The sequence below is a fragment of the Equus caballus genome, chromosome 1 (genome assembly GCF_041296265.1).
Source record: "Equus caballus isolate H_3958 breed thoroughbred chromosome 1, TB-T2T, whole genome shotgun sequence".
Taxonomy (NCBI): Eukaryota; Metazoa; Chordata; class Mammalia; order Perissodactyla; family Equidae; genus Equus; species Equus caballus.
Genome location: NC_091684.1, coordinates 136,948,310 through 136,964,321, shown reverse-complemented (window position 1 = coordinate 136,964,321; position 16,012 = coordinate 136,948,310). Strand labels below are relative to the sequence as shown.

Sequence of the window (16,012 nt, the reverse complement as noted above, 5' to 3'; positions counted from 1 at the left end):
TTCCATCCTTTTCAGTTGCCCTTTTTCTTTTTTCAACTGGGACATAAAGAGAGGTAATAAAAATAGCCGTGGATGTGGCATCAGACAGACAGGAGTTCCATCCCAGTTTCACCTAGCTGTGTGACTGTAAGCAAGTCACTTGACTCCTCTGTTTCCTAGTGTCAAAGGAAGCCGGCCTGCTTGCCACGAAGTTCCAGAGAGCTGGTGGGCTACAGCGGGAGTGGGGTCTCCAGGTTCAGACTCCAGCGGTCCAGCCGCACCCCGCATGGATTCCTCCCCTCCCCAGTGCGCCCCACCGCGTCCTTCTGAATGGAGCCCCTCTCTCGCAGCGCTGCCCACTGGCTGACAGCCCCGGCCGCCCGGCCGCGCCCGCGCCGTCCTCGCCCGCTGACCTCCGCCTACTGGCACAACCACCGCAGCCAGCTGCTCTGCCTGGCCGCCTACGTGGGCCTCCACGTGCTGCTCTTCGCGCTGGCGGCCAACGCGCACCGGGCTCTCGGCGCCAGCGTCATGGTGGCCAAGGGCTGCGGCCAGTGCCTCAACTTCGACTGCAGCTTCATCGCGGTAGGGCGCCGCAGGCACGACGCAGGGAAGCGGGCAGGGGGACCTTTGTAGGCTCCTCCTAGAGAAAACCACCCACACGCGGACATCTGGAGGGCGGGAGCAGGACGGCACCTTAGAAATCAGCTGGGCCAACACTTAGTGGTGGACACTAGGGCCCAGAGAGGGGTAGTGACTTGTCCATAGTGACACAGCACTTAAATAACATAGCTGACATTTTTGTGCACTTACTGCGTACCAGTTCTGGTGCTAAGCACTTTCCATTTGATATTCACAGCAACCCTATGGTGGACCCCAAGGAGCGCGGCTGGCTCCTGTGCAGGGCTCCAACCAGAGAAAGAATGCTTCAAGAGGCCTTGAATGCTAGACTGAGTCAGGATGTGATCCTCTGGACCAGAGACTGAGGTCTCCAAGTATATTTGATCACACACTCTTACAATTAAAACAAAAGAAAAACAGAAAACAAAAAACCCTCCCAATAACCCAATAGATGCTCACTGACATAATCATGTTCATGCGCTATCATCACTAGGCGATAGACTTAGGGCACAGCGTAACTACAAGGCGAGGTCATCCTTAACAAGCAGGGATGTACATCTCCAGTTCGAATACGCTCCTGGAAAATGTCAGCTTCTTGTTAGGGTGGGTTTTGTTTTTAACCTCATAACGAGACGAAGAGCTCATCCCCTGAGTGGGAGACACGTGCCCCACCTCGGTTACTTGCTCGTGCATTGTTAACACTATTTTCAATCAACGCTTGCTCTGCCAGGAATCTTTTTAAGCTACTTGTCCTTTCTGTGAGGGGCAGCTAGCTCAGTGAAGTTAAAACCAGATAGTGTGATCTGTAGTCCACACGTCTGCGCACACAAATACACTAAAAGCAGATGAACAAATGAGGGAGTCCTCATCATAAGCCTTTTGGGAAGCCCTGTCTTCCCCGAGGAGGCCTCGAAAACTGCATGGAACACGTGCCTGTCTGACTTACAGACTAAATGCGGGCACCATGTCAACACGGATATTAAACATTAGTGAAAGCTTATGTGTTTCTCACGTGTTTAGATGTGAGTAATACCAGCAGACATTCTGGAACATTTTCTCTTCCCACCCCAGTTCTGGGGACCCTACTTTGGAGACCCCAGCTGTGGACCCAGGGGAGCAGTGAAGGCTTGGGGGCAGGGGAGATGGTGATGGGGCCCATTCAGGAAACACAGCCAGCTTGGGTGGAGGGGGGTTGCTGGAGGACAACTGCCGGAGAAAGGAGGACAGGGCAGAGGGAGAACCAGGTGGGGCTCTCTGCTGCTTTGCCCGGCCAGGTGCTGATGCTCAGGCGCTGCCTTACGTGGCTACGGGCCACGTGGCTGGCTCAGGTCCTGCCGCTGGACCAGAACATCCAGTTCCACCAGCTAATGGGCTACGTGGTGGTTGGGCTCTCCCTTGTGCACACTGTGGCCCACGTTGTGAACTTTGGTGAGTAGCCTAGGACTAGGGGTGGTGGGACCTGGGCCTTTCACAAACCACTGAGCTTTCCAGCCCCTGAGTGTCCTCCCTGCCCAATGGATGGAGAAGGGGTGCCCTGGATAAGCTGGCACTCTGGACAAAAGTCCCTGCCTGCGCGGGTGTCTGATGGGGACAGGTGGGCACCCCAAAGAGAAGGTGGAGTGGGAATAGCTCGTCTTGTGCTTGTCTCCAGCGCTCCAGGCTCAGTCTGACACCAGCCCCTTCCAGTTCTGGGAACTGCTGCTCACCACGAGGCCTGGCATTGGCTGGGTCCACGGCTTGGCTTCCCCGACCGGTGTGGCTCTCCTGCTGCTGCTGCTCCTCATGTTCGCCTGCTCCAGCCCCTGCGTCCGCAGGAGTGGCTACTTCGAGGTGCCAGCCCTTGGCCTTTTGATTCTCCCAGGCTAGGCTCCCTCTTTCGTTTCTTGCTGTGTCCCCTCTAACTTACTCCAGAGCCCAGGAAGGTCCCAGGCTGCTCTGCATATTATGTGCATGTGATTGCTCTCTGCCATTGGGCTGTAGTTACTGTCTGCCAAGTGAAAATGTCTTTTTGTTTTTGTTCTCTTTTTGAGGAAGATTAGCCCTGAGCTAACATCTGCCACCAGTCCTCCTCTTTTTGCTGAGGAAGATTGGTCCTGAGCTAACATTCGTGGCTATCTTCCTCTACTTTATATGTGGGACGCCTACCACAGCATGGCGTGCCAAGCGGTACCATGTCCGCACTTGGGATCTGAACCGGCGAACCCCGGGCCACCAAGAAGCGGAATGTGCACACTTAACCGCTGCGCCACCGGGCCGGCCCTGAAAATGTTTTGCTGTGGAAGATTCTGCCTTTTTGCTGGCTTATCCCCTTGCCCTAGTTGGATTAAACTGGGCTCAAGATGGCACAGGGAGGGGAAGGAACACAGGCTCACCAGGGTTCAGATCCCCACCTCACTACTTACAGGTCCCTCAGCTTCCTTGTCTGTAAAATGGAGCTATAATATTTTAGGAATTAAATGAGCTAATATATGTGAAGCCACTGTCTACACACCTGGCACATGTGTGCTCTGGAAGTGTTAGTTCCATCTTTGCTTCCTTGTCTCCGGCCTCCTCAAGATGCAGGAGGTCACAGAGGATTTGGTTTGGAGACCTGGACTGTCCCCCAGACTGATCTGGTCGCATCAGAAACAGATATGTACGGAGCACCTCCTCTGGGCCAGCAGTAACCCTTGAAGTAGGAATCAGCATCCTCGTTTGACCAGGGAGGAATCTGACACTAAAAAAAGTACTTTGCTAGCCCGAGGTCCCGCTAGTGAGACACAGCTGGTAGCAGAGCAGGTTTTAAAACTCAGTGTTCTGCTCTTTCTTCTTCACTCCCGAGAAACCATTGCTGTCTTTCCTTTCTTCCCCCTGAGAAAGGGTCAATGTGATGGGTTGCCCATGAGCCCTTTGGGGGTGCTCCACTCTGCTCAGACATCCCCAGGCACGTGTTTCAGATGTTTGCCGCTGGCACCAGAAGTCTTCCCTTACAGGCTCCTGGGGCCAAACCCCCAGAACAAAGAAGCAGTGAAGCTTCCCGCCCCCAGCCCCCTCCCCTGCCCCGTCCCCAGGAGAGGGTGTGTATGGCCAAGGCCCTGGGCACCATCCTGGCTTTGAGGATGGCCCTGCACCGTGGCTCTGTCCCACCCCCAGGCCTTGAGCTCTGGCAGCTTACGATTCCCACCCCACAGGTGTTCTACTGGACCCACCTGTCCTACCTTGCCATGTGGCTCCTGCTCATCCTGCACGGGCCCAACTTCTGGAAGTGGCTGCTGGTCCCTGGCATCTTGTTCTTCCTGGAGAAGGCCTTCGGGCTGACAGTATCCCGCATGGCGGCCCTGAGCATCGTGGAAGTCAACCTCCTCCCTTCCAAGGTGCGAAGGGGGCCTGAGGGGCCAAGGGACGTCAGAGGTGGTGGAGTGCAGCAGCTGGGTACCCTGTCAGAGTCCCAAGGAAATAGGGAGCCCTGGCACAGAGAAGGAGACAAGCAAAGTGCAAGGGTCAGTCCAGCCTCCCGGAGTGATACCTTAGGAAGGGGATGACGGGAAGGCAGGATACTACTGAAGGCGAGGTCTGCGGAGAACATTTTTAGTAAGCGTACATTAAGTGCCTACAAGGTGCCAGGGCCTGTGCTAGGTGACAGGGACATAGAGAAGCCTCAGGCACTGTCCTGCTCTCCACAGGTCCACAGGCTAGTGGTGGGGGGTGAGGTCCTGCCCTTTCATTACAGTGCAGGGCTGTGTTGGTGAGAGAAGTACAGTCTTGGGAGGTATTAAACTCTTTGTCTTTGAGAGGTCGGAGAAGGCTTCAGAATGAGGGAGGAGTGCCATATCAGGGTTTTGAGAGATGAGTAGGAGTTTGTTGGATAGACAAGACAGGGAAGGGTATTGCTGGGAGAAGGAACAGCATGGGCAAAGGCACAGAGTTGTAAAGGGTATCCTGTACTTGGGGGACTACAGGTAATTTGGCACAGCTGGGGCCAGGTTGCCGGGGAGGAGCTAGAGGTGTGGGCAGGGCTTGAGGGTACACGGAGTCTCGCGGTTTGAGCCACAGGACCCCCTGGGTAGGTGGGGGAGGGTGTGGGTGAGGCTGGCTCATACTCGGGCTGGATTTCTTGGGTTGCATTGTGGCCAGTGGCCTGGAGAGGCCCCCTGGGGAGGCTTTTGCACATATGCAGATGAGAGCTCCTGAGGGCCTTCCCCCTGAACTGGGGCCGTGGCTGTGGGGTGGGGAGGGGCATGTCACAGGAAGACTCAAGCGGTGACTGGCTGCATTTTGGGGTAGAGAGAGGAAGGAGTCGAGGCTGACTCCCAGGAGTCTGAGTGACTGGGGCGTTTATGGAGAAGGAGAAGGCAGTTCTTGGGGGCCTTGGCTCTGCACAACTGGAGTCTGAAGACGTGGAAGCTAAGTAATGAGGCTCTGGCGACAGACAGCCGTGACTGGATTCAGCTCCCACGGTTTCCCAGCTGGTGGCCTCGAGCAAGCTATTTAACCTCCCGGAGCCTCAGCGTCTCCCTGTAAAGCGGAGAAGGTGTGACATCATCCCAGACAGTTGCTGTGAGGACTAGAGATGACGCTTAAAGTGCTCCACACAGCTCTGGCACGGCAGGCGCTCAATCAACTGAAGCTATTGTCAAGCTGCTGTTATCCTGGGGGAGATGCCCGTTAGTGGTTGGAATGCCAGCCAAGGGCTACAGAAGTGCCAAGAAGGGGGCTAGAGCAGTCAGGGGGGGCTTCACAGAGGAGGTGCTTCACTGGAAAGCAGCGTTTACACCAGAAGAAGTGGAATCAAACCATGATCCCCACTTGAGACGCAGCCTGACTCACCCCTTCTCTGATCGCCACCCACCCTGGTTGGCAGATGTGCTGCGGGGTGAGCCCCCACTCACAGGCACAGAGGCTCTTGTGTCTGGGCCCAGCCTGGTTTATGGTGGAGGATGGCCCAGCCTCTGCCCTCTGGCCCTGGGGATCCCTGTGGCTTTGGCCCGGCACAAATGACCCTGGTCTCTCTCTTCTCTCCCCAGGTCACTCATCTCCTCATCAAGAGGCCCCCTCTTTTCCACTACAGGCCTGGCGACTACTTGTATCTGAACATCCCCACCATCGCGCGCTACGAGTGGCACCCCTTCACCATCAGCAGTGCTCCCGAGCAGAAAGGTGCGTGAATGCCAACCCTCCAGTGGCTCAGCAGGCGTTTACTCAGTCCTGCCGTGTGCCGAGCACAGGCTGGGAACCGGGAACAGAGGTGAACAGACCAGAGATGCAAAGTTGACCTCCGCAAGCTCCCTCTGAAACAAGGAGGCAGACACAGCGGAGTGGTCAGGGCTGTCCCAGCTGCCGTGCCTGGCAGGATGGGACAAGTGGGCAAGGCTTCGCAAACAGGGTGGCATTTCAGCTGAACTTTGAAGGGTTGGTAGGAGTTTACTAGATAAAGAAGGAGATGGGGGAGGAGGCAGAGGGCGAAGCATAAGGAAAAGTGTGAAAACCTGGAAACCCAGGTTAGTTAGATGAAGGGAGGAGGGAGGAAGGAAGGGAGGGAGGGAAGGAGACAGAGGGACAGGAGAGAGGGTCAGAGAAGGGATGAAAGGGACACGTGTGGCTGGCAAAGCCGACTAGAGCCAGGGTGGGTCCCAGGAGGACTTCGAAGGCAGAGTTGGAAGCCGGTTCGCGCAGGCAGCAGGGAGCCGCAGAGGTCTTAAGCGGAGGAGTAGCAGCCTCAGAGGAGGGTGTCCCAGGGCGTTTTCAAGGCGGCCATGACAGGAAGCCAGGCTTCCCCACTCCATGTGGGCACGAGCCCTGTGGAGGCGCAAGGCAGCAGAGTCCCTCACCTCCTCCCCCTTCCCTGGACCACTCCTGTTCCTCGGTGGGCCCCAGCGACCATGGAGCTGCTCCATTGACCCTTCCTTGGCCCAGCTGTCCTCTGACCCCCACACATGCACGTGCCTTCCTTCTGGTTCTGGGCTGTTGTTGGAGCCACAACCTGGACCTCTGCCCTCCTGGCCAGAGATTGGCCTTCCCTCCTCACATGGAGCTTCTGACAGGGAGGGCCTTGCATGAGCTGTTGGAGCAAGACTGTTGCTCAGCCCCAGGGTTGCTCAGGGGTCAAAGGTCCTGGTTTTCAGGGCTTCTGCCTTATCCCCATTGGGGGCATTAGCTCCACTTAGGATCCTCCCAGCCCCAGCCCAGCAGGACCCCTGGCCAAGCCCCACAGCTCAGGGCGCACACCCCAGGCCGGGGTTCCCCACGTGAGACTGCACACCCCCTGCCCCAGAGACCCCTGAGTGGTGGCCTGGATGTACAACGGGGCCAAGTGGGGGGTGGGGGTTGGAGAGGGCAGGTTATTTTCTTCTTGTTTTTCGTTCCTTTTCTGTTTTGTAAAGAAAATATATACTCTCAGAAAATTCAGACAATATAGAAATATGTACTGAAGAAAATGAAAATCCCTCAGAGAATTCCATCCAAAGAAAACCACTGTCAATCTTTTGAGTAACAGCCTTCCAGACCTCTCTCTCTCTATCTGCTTGGGTAATCAGATGTAGAGAGAATTTTGCTACATAGAATCCCACTGCAGTTCTTTGCAGCTTGCTTTTCTTCGTTGAACAGTATGTCATGGAAATCTTTGCACATCAGTTCTTTTAAAAAAAGAACTCTTCTTTTTCTTGACTGTGTAGTATTCCAATGTAGAGATACTAATATGATTATAGTGACTGTTAATTCTATGGTTGGGTCATTTATTTGACCAGTTCTTGAAGGAGTTTCTTCAGGTCTCAGCTCGGAATCTGCTGTCTCGTGGGCCCCAAGTCTCCTGTCGTAGCTGAGTGAGTCTGCGGGGGCTGCTGAATAGTCCCACTTTGTTTACAGAGCTGGTTTGCAGAAACCAGGAGCGGGACTCAGATTGGCAGCTGTGGTTGATTGCACTCAACTGACACTCAGGGAGCCCTCCTGCATCTGAGTCACTGTGTGAGACACTTCGGGGTGTGCGTGTGTAGACAAGGCATGGCCAACCCTCCGGCACCTGCACCTGAAGGAGAGGAAGCCTCAGGGGTGCCTGGAGCAGGGATCCGGGACCTGAGCTCCAGTCCCAACTCTCCAATTCCCTCCCCACAGAGCTGTGCGAGCAGCCAGACCTCCTTGGGCCTCTGTAAATACAGGGGTGAACCAGTGCATTCGTGAACTTGGATGGGGAAAAGAAGTGACATCTTTATTTTCACTAACCTCTAACTGAAATTTAGCATTTTCTTCAATTATGAATGCAGGCAGTAAACCTCAGTCACATTAACAATACCTGTGGCTTTTTTGAAATAAAAACCATAGATTGTTTTATTTCACATGGTAGTTGTTGCTGATACCTCAGGATGTCATTTGTGCTCATCACTAGTCGGGGTTCCAGTGGCCAGGCAACTCCTGCTGGATCTCGTTATTTCATGTGTTTTTTAATATTTCGATAACTATCTCATTATAATTGGTCTCACTCGTAATTTCTATGTATGTTACATTATGTATTTAAAAACCTAGTTCTGAGAAGGGGTCTATCCATTGCCTTCACAGGACTGCCAAGAGTCCATGGTTTAGAATAAAAGAAAAGAATCAGAATGCTGGACCAGGCGATCTCTTAGGGGCCTCCTTGCTCCAGTGTTATGGGTTGTCTCTAGTGCGCTCAGCACAGGGGTAGCCACCCCACACCACCTTTCCCCCAGCCACCCACTCAGCAGAGAATAGTAAAGCACCCACTACATCCCAGGCGCTGGGCGCAGTGAAGGCCGTTGGTCCCACCACTGAGCACCTGCTGTGTGCAGAGCAGTTGACAGGCACCTGGTTGAACGTGGGAGGGAGCTGGTCCCCACCTTGGTGAGACTCTGGCCAGATGGAGGAGGCAGGGCCCCCATCCCTAGCGAGCTCCCAGGGCACTCGGGACTGCTCTGACCCCTGCCTTGCCAGAGGGCACTGAACCCTTACTGTGTGGGCTTAGGTTGACTTCACTGAGAAAGATTGCAAGGTCTGCGCCAGAGACGTCAGATCTGAGTCCTGTGGCGGTGGCTGCTAGTTTTGGCCTGAGGAAGGACATTCCACCCAGGACTTGAGCAGCGGGCACCCAGCCCCAATCCCTCCAGTGAGACAGGCCTGCTCCCTCTGGAGGCCAGCACTGACCCCTTCCCTCCTGCCCTGTCTCTGCTCAGACACCATCTGGCTACACATCCGGTCCCAAGGCCAGTGGACAAACAGGCTGTATGAGTTCTTCAAGGCATCAGACCCGGCAAACTGTGGTCCCAAGAGGCTGTCGAGGAGTTTGACGATGAGAAGGAGTCAGAGGATGCCCCAGGTAGGTGGCCGTAGGGAAGGAAGTGTCCACCGCGGAGGCAAACCCGCAGGCACCAAGTTGCCTTCCTGGTCTGTGGGCATCAATTATCGAGCAGCTGTCATGTACACCTGTTGCACAGCAGCACGGAGAGCAGGGCAACTGCGGACTGGAAGGTCCAAGATCCTCCTCCAAGTCTGACCACCCTAGGTCCTCCCCAGTCCAATGTCCTTCATTAGAAGGCGGGGTCGGGGGATGGAAAGAGGGGAAATTGAGATCAGAAAAACCCGCCTCCACGTCTCTGCTCCAACACCTTCTAATGATATGGCTTTGGGTACATTCTTTAACCACTCTGAGCCTCGGTTTGTTTATCTATGAAATGGAGGGGGTTCCCATCCTCGGCTCCCTTTCTCATATGATTCTTTTAAGGACCAATGGAATGAAAGCTTGTAAAGTATTGAGTGAGCTCAAAGCATGGTCCAGGTGCACCATTCATTATCACCATCACCGCCAGCATCAGCATCACCGTCAGCAGCATTGTTATCTTTTGAGCCCTGATGAAACCCACAAAACTGATTAAGTTGCTGGGACCTGGAGTGAATACAGGCTCTGGGAGGTTTTGGAGGAATACAGAAAGATCAGAGTACCACCTGATGAAGTACGAGTTGATGGAGGAGGCTGAGGGTGCCTGAACACTTAGTAGGCTGTACCACAGGTTAATATGTGGAAACCCTCCTGAAGGTCAGAGGAAGAGGAGCCCCTGGCCTGTCCCAGGCCTGCCCCAGCTTTCCTTGCCCTGTGGAATTTGAAGTCCAGGGGAGAAAGCTAGGTGGACTCCTGCCAGGCCAGACCAGAGGAACTTTCTAGAATGGTGCCAAGAGCAGAGCTTTGGAAAATGGAGGGGTAGGCAGAAACAAGCAGAGGGTTCTCTCCTATTAATCAGGGGAAACTTTCTGAAGGAGGAGCTGACTTTCAAAACCAGATGAGTCATGGCACACTGTGAGTCGGTGGGTAGATACATTGAAAGCTGTGTTTCTTTGGGACCTTAGGCACAGCTGCCAAAGAATACATGGGCACGATCTTTCTGGTGGGCAGTCTGGCCATATGTGTCATATGTTTTACATATGCATCCCCACTGGCCCAGCAATTCCATTTTTAGGGACTTACCCTAAAAAGCTAATTGGACAGCTGCCCAGGAAGTATGATAATCACCTGGTTCATTCATTCATTTAACAAATATTTATTGAGCACAGCACCTACTGTTTTCCAAGTATCGTTCTGGATGCTGGAGATGTGTCAATAAACAGAATAGACATAGTCACTGCCTACCTTCTGGAAGGGGAGATAGACAATAAACAAATAAAATGCGTACTGTGTCAAGTGGTAATCAATGCTATGGAGAAAAAAACAAATCAGGGTAAAGAGATAGTGAGGGGAAAGGCACTACTTTATATATGGTGGTTGTTAACAATAATGAGAAATGAGGATAATCAAAATGCCCAACAATATGGAAGTAATTAGATCATGACTGACCACTCTTATAATGGAACAGTAAGTCGCCTAAAAAAGATGATGTAAGTGTATATGCACGCGCATGGGAAGCTAGTATGTAGCTGTAGTAAGTGGAAAAGCCAGGTTAAGGAGTGATATGTTCCATTTGTGTGAAAGAATGTGTGTGTGTGTGCACGCGCACGCGCACAAGTCTGGAAGGACACAGAGAAAATGTCTAGAGGAGTTATGTTGTCTGATTCAGGGTACTTTTTCACTGTATTCTTTAAAGTTCTGTAAAAGCTGAATCTTTAAAAACTAACATGTATGATTTTGTGATTTAAATAATACAGCAGTTTTTGTTTGAAACCAAACAGGGTTTGCAGCCCCAGCCCATCCAGTCTGGGGCCTTGGCACAGGGAGCCATGGCCTCCCACAAGGATGTCACTGTGGAGCTGATGTCCTACCTGCCCAAGGGAACTCCCAGGCAGGGGCACCAAGGCCTGGGGTGCATGGGGACAGAGGACAGGACTCAGGCACAGCAGGAAGCCGCGGCCGAGCCCGGGGGCCTGGTAAGGCTGCGGAGGTTGGGGCTGGAGGCTGGAGAGCCGGTGGTTTGTCTCCCCATGGATGGCGGGTCCTTGGGGCTTGGCAGGGAGGCCCTTTGTGTCGGGCTGCATTCAGGAAGCCCCACACATTAAGGGCGTTTCTGCGCCAGTCATCTGCATCCTGCCTGCATAACTTCTGCAGTATTCACTTCCAAACTGTACTTGAAGCTTAAATGTATTTTAAAAGGACTCTTTAGGTTGCTATCTTTAATGTAAAACAGAACCTTATGCCATAAACAGAAGATAGCACTAAAAGTGGAAACAATGAAAACCAGCGTTATTAAATTCTTGCCAGATGTTTCCGCCTGCTGGGGCTCTGAGCCTGAGCTGTACTCCCTGCTCTCTCTCTCTCTCTCTGCCATGCTCTCGCTCTTTCTCTTTCTCTGTCATGCTTTCTCAATCTCTTTCTGTCTCACTTTGTTAAAAGGGAGAAAAAAAGGAGGAATTGTTAACTGTTAGAGAGATGTTAAAGATATATTAACTGTGATGTAAGGCTTTCTCCTTGCAATCCGAAAGATTAAATAAAGTCAGAAGGGGAGTGGCTCTCTCACAGGGTACCTCCTAGAATCACCGTAAGGAGTCCCAGCCCACGTCGTGGGGACACAGCATTCAGTGGCCCCCAGACATGAAGCAATGTGGTATCATGTGACGAGCACTGGATGGGCAGCAGGAGACCCAGGCTCCACCCCGAGCTCTGCGGAAACTTGGGCGAGTTTCCACACTCAGACTCGCCTCCTCTTCTGTGAAATGGGGGATTGGCCCAGATGACTGTGACGGTCACTCCTAACTCTGTCTTCTGGCCCCAGGGAGGGAACTGTCACAGGGCCCTGACCTGTTGGAGCTGAGGGGGGTCTGCTTCCTTCACCTCCCACAATTTGACCTCAACAAATCTGGTCTGACTGTCTGCCGTGTGCTCAGGCCTGCGGGAGTTGGGCAGAGCAGACAGGTGAGGCCTGCTCCCTGTCTTCAGGCAGCTCCCCATCAGCAAGTCCAGAGCAGGGTTCCAAGGACAGGGTGGAGCCAGGAGCCAGGCCAGCCGCTGGCTTTTTTGCCTGGTGCAGCTAGGCAAAGCTTTGAGGAAGAGCAGCCACTTCAGATGAGCTGGACAGCAAAGGATACACAGGAGTTTGCCAGCTGGGGAAGAGGAAAGGTGCTCTAGGCAGAGGGAAAATGATGCCCGGGCCAGGGGATGTCTAGAGACATGATAGTTATTGAGCGTGGCTGGAGATGGAGCTGAACATGCAGCTGGTGGTACATGTTCTCCAGTCACACCCTGAAGCTGATTTGTGGCCACAAGAGCCGATTGTTAAATTCTCAGGAATTTTGAGAGTCAGTGATTATACACAGTCATTGATGGGTGCCATGATGGCAGGATTTGCACCACAGAAATCGACGGACACTAACAATCAGGATTTTGTTGTTGCTTCTTTTTCCGAAGAGTCTGTTTACCAGCACACCACTGTGTTCTCTGTCAGAAGGGCTCCATGCTCCCTGGAATGATTTGGGCATAAAAGGCAATTCCCCTGTTGTGAATTTGCTTGGGCTGGCAAGGGCTAGGAAGTCTCTGAGAAGTTACTGCCATGTCCACTCCCAGAGACCCGCAGCTCTCTGCTCTACTCCCTGCAGGTCTCTGAAATGTCCTCTGAGAACCACCAATTCTGTAACATCAAGGTAAGAGGCTCCAGGAGGTGGATGTGACCAGGAAGCCCTGCCCCAACAGAGGAAATGAAGCCTCTGCCTGTGGGGGGGCTTGCTGTGGCTCTCGGTAGGTACCCAGGTTCCTCAAGTCCCCACGGCCTGACTTCCAGGTATCCAGAACCAAACCGCTCCCCTCGCAGGCGCACACAAGGCCTGCTGGTTGGGCCCTGCCCTCACCAGCTCTGCATTCTAACATCTAGGGCTCTCCCAGACTGGTGCTCATAAAAGAGCACTGGAGTGGGAGCCACTTAGACTGGGTTCCAGCCCAGGAGATGACTTGCTGCTATAAAAGGTGTCCTGAAGCCTCGGGGTCCAGCTCTCCTCGTCCCCCACTCAGCCCTCTCTTTCCTCTAACCTGCTCCTGTGCACAGTGCTACATCGATGGCCCCTACGGAACCTCCACCCGCAGGATCTTTGCCTCGGAGCATGCCGTGCTCATCGGGGCGGGCATCGGCATCACGCCCTTCGCTTCCATCCTGCAGAGCATCATGCACAGGTGGGTAGACAGGCTGCGGCTGCTGCCTGCATCCTGGGCAGAGTCCTGAGAGATGCCTTCCCCTTTCTCCCTCCCTTCTCTCCTTTCACCTCTCCCTCTCCCCTTTTCTCTCTCCTCCTCCTCCTCCCTCTCTTTTTTAGGTCTCATCCCTCCCCTTTCAAGGCAGGCCCTGCCACCCCACCTCCCTCCCTGTCCCCTGCCATGTCCTCTGGGGTCCCAAGAAGTCTCACACTGGCCCCAACTTCAAAACCCCTCCTCCCACTTCCCCTCAGGCATCAGAAGAGAAGGCACATTTGCCCCCGCTGCCAGCACTCCTGGATGGACGGTGTCCAGGACGAGGACATGAAGCTCCACAAGGTGAGCACGGCTCCTGCAGGCAGGCCTGGGACCCAACCCGCCACACACACTTCCGGGAACAGGCAGGGCCTCCTGTGCAGAGGCAGAGGAGGGGCAGATGACCTCTCCCGGGCTTGGATCCGCTGGTCCCTACCTGCCCCCAATGCCCTGTTTTCTCCTGGTGCCACCTAAGTGTCCAGGGCTCCCCCATCTCCTCTGAGAGACATTCTCACCCTAAAGGTGGGTGTCGCACTAGAGACCTGGGAGCCTGAAAGTCAGGCAGTGGCGGATTCAGTTACAGCCATGATGCTTGCTAGCCATGACCTGGCGGTGGTTTTAAAAATGAAAACATATTTGCCTTTTGAAAATTCATTATTCTGTATAAGCCTCTTAAAAGAGTTTCTAAAAAAAATAAGTAATGTTTTTCTGCCTGTCCTAAGCATATTTCAGAACACTGCTTGCTGTGAACAATGATTGTTAGAGAAAATCCTGGCCCACAGTCAGGAACCTGGGTTCTGGTCCCATGGGTTCCGCTCTGTGACCTAGGCAAGGCTCCTCACCTCTGACTCCTCAGTTAAGTGGGGATGGTAATAATGTGTGCCCTGCTGACACCAGCTGGTCATAGGGGCGCTGGGAATGGCAGATGTGAGCCTGCTGTGATGAGGGAAGCCCTGCCTCTGAACCGAAGGGCCCCTCTCGCTAGGTGGACTTCATCTGGATCAACCGAGACCAGCGGTCTTTCGAGTGGTTTGTGAGCCTGCTGACCAACCTGGAGATGGAGCAGGCTGCGGAGACTCAAGAGGGTAGGAGAGAGACGGGCCTGGAGAGGGCGGGAGCTGGGCAGGGGCTTCAGGTTCTGGGTCTTTTAAAGAAGTGTTTAGGTTATTCCATTTCTATCAAAAATGGCGGAGGCAGGGGTGTTGGTTTTTTCCCCACTAAAATGGGACATTTTGTAAAACAAAAAATAGAGGAGAAAAAAATCATTCACAATCTTGTTCAGTTATCCAGACTATTCTAGGCATTTTAAAGGATTTCCTTCCTTCTGGTATTTTTTCTTATTCACATTTTGTAAAAATGTATATCTTCTTTTTTCTGATTTCTCTTTTTTATGACATTTCTTTTCATTCGGAATGAGCATTTATTAAAAATTTAGATTCCCACATCTCATCCCAAACTTTCCAAATCAGATTCCCCGGGGTGGGGCCAGGAACATGCATTTTAATATGCTTCTCAGGTGATTCTTATTCATACTTTTTTTTTCAGTTTTTTTGAGAGATATTTAAACAATAAAATTCACCGACTTAAGTGTACAATAAATGCAGTGACATTTTGACAAATGTTTATGGTTGTGTAACCATCAGCACAATCATAACACGGAGCATTTCTGTCCCCCCCAAAGTTCCCTGGTGCCCCTCTGCATTGACACCGTCCCCCCACTTGTAGCCCCCAGCAACCACTGGTCTGCTTTCTATCACTGTAGTTTTGCCTTTTCTAGAATTTCATGTAAATGGGATCATATGATATGTTGTCTTTTCTGTCTAACTTCTTTGACCTAACATAACCTCTTTGAGATTTAGCCCAGCTGTTGCACGTATCAATAAATAGCTAATTCCTTTTTATTGCTGGGTGGTGTTCTGTTTATGGATATACCACAATCTGTTTTTCCATTCACTCGTTGATGGATATTAGAGTTATTTCCACTTTTTGGCTATTTTGAATAAAGCTGCTATGAACATGTGCATACAAATCTTTGTGTGGACGTATGTTTCTGTCTCTTAGGTGAATAATTAGGAATGGGGTTGCTGGTAGTATGGTATGTGTTAGGTTTCATTTCATAGGAAACAGCCAAACTGTTTTTCCAAAGTAACCATATGATTTTGTATTTTCATCAGCAATGTATAAGCGTTCCAGTTGCTCCCAAACCTGGCCAACATTTGATGTTGGTAATCTTTTTACTTTTCGCCATTCTAGAGGATGTATAGTCAGATCTCAGTGTGCTCTGAATTTGCATTTCCCCAAGGATGAATGATGTTGAGCGTATTTCCATGTTCTGTTTTGCTGTTGTACCATCTTCTTTGTAAAATGTCAGTTCAAATATTTTCCCCACTCTTTAAATGCAGATATTTGTCTTCTTTTTTCACTAAGTTATAGGACTTCTTTATATATTCTGGAAACAGGTCCACTATCAAGTGTATATTTTCCAACGTCATCCTTCCAGTCTGTGGTTTATCTTTTCATTTTCTAAAAAACTATCTTTTGAAGGAAAAAATTTTGAAATTTTAATGATGTCCTTTTTATCAGATTTTTTCTTTTATTCTTCATCCTTTCTGTGTCCTATCTAAAATCTTTACCTTACCCAAAGTCATGAGTTATTTTCTTCTATGTTTTCTAGAAGTTTTGTAGTTTTAACTTTTCATTTTGATCAGTCTCGTGAGTTCAACAGGGTCCAGAATGTAAGGTCAATATGCAAAAATCAATTGTATTTCTATTTACTAACAACAAATAATTAGT

At 51.8% G+C, this 16,012-nt stretch overlaps 1 protein-coding gene across 2 annotated transcripts in view; it reads left to right on the top strand.

Annotated features, from left to right (window-relative positions):
* NOX5 (NADPH oxidase 5) overlaps positions 1 to 16,012 on the top strand; it is a 39,766-nt gene that overhangs the window by 12,862 nt on the left and 10,892 nt on the right. For both annotated transcript variants that reach the window (XM_070269687.1, XM_001495665.7), the window contains 11 exons: positions 330 to 564; positions 1,875 to 2,028; positions 2,252 to 2,430; positions 3,771 to 3,953; positions 5,604 to 5,736; positions 8,757 to 8,899; positions 10,741 to 10,935; positions 12,598 to 12,642; positions 13,041 to 13,165; positions 13,438 to 13,522; positions 14,205 to 14,304. In XM_070269687.1, the coding sequence (XP_070125788.1) occupies positions 330 to 564; positions 1,875 to 2,028; positions 2,252 to 2,430; positions 3,771 to 3,953; positions 5,604 to 5,736; positions 8,757 to 8,899; positions 10,741 to 10,935; positions 12,598 to 12,642; positions 13,041 to 13,165; positions 13,438 to 13,522; positions 14,205 to 14,304 (1,577 nt within the window). The remainder of the gene's footprint in view (positions 1 to 329; positions 565 to 1,874; positions 2,029 to 2,251; positions 2,431 to 3,770; positions 3,954 to 5,603; positions 5,737 to 8,756; positions 8,900 to 10,740; positions 10,936 to 12,597; positions 12,643 to 13,040; positions 13,166 to 13,437; positions 13,523 to 14,204; positions 14,305 to 16,012) is intronic.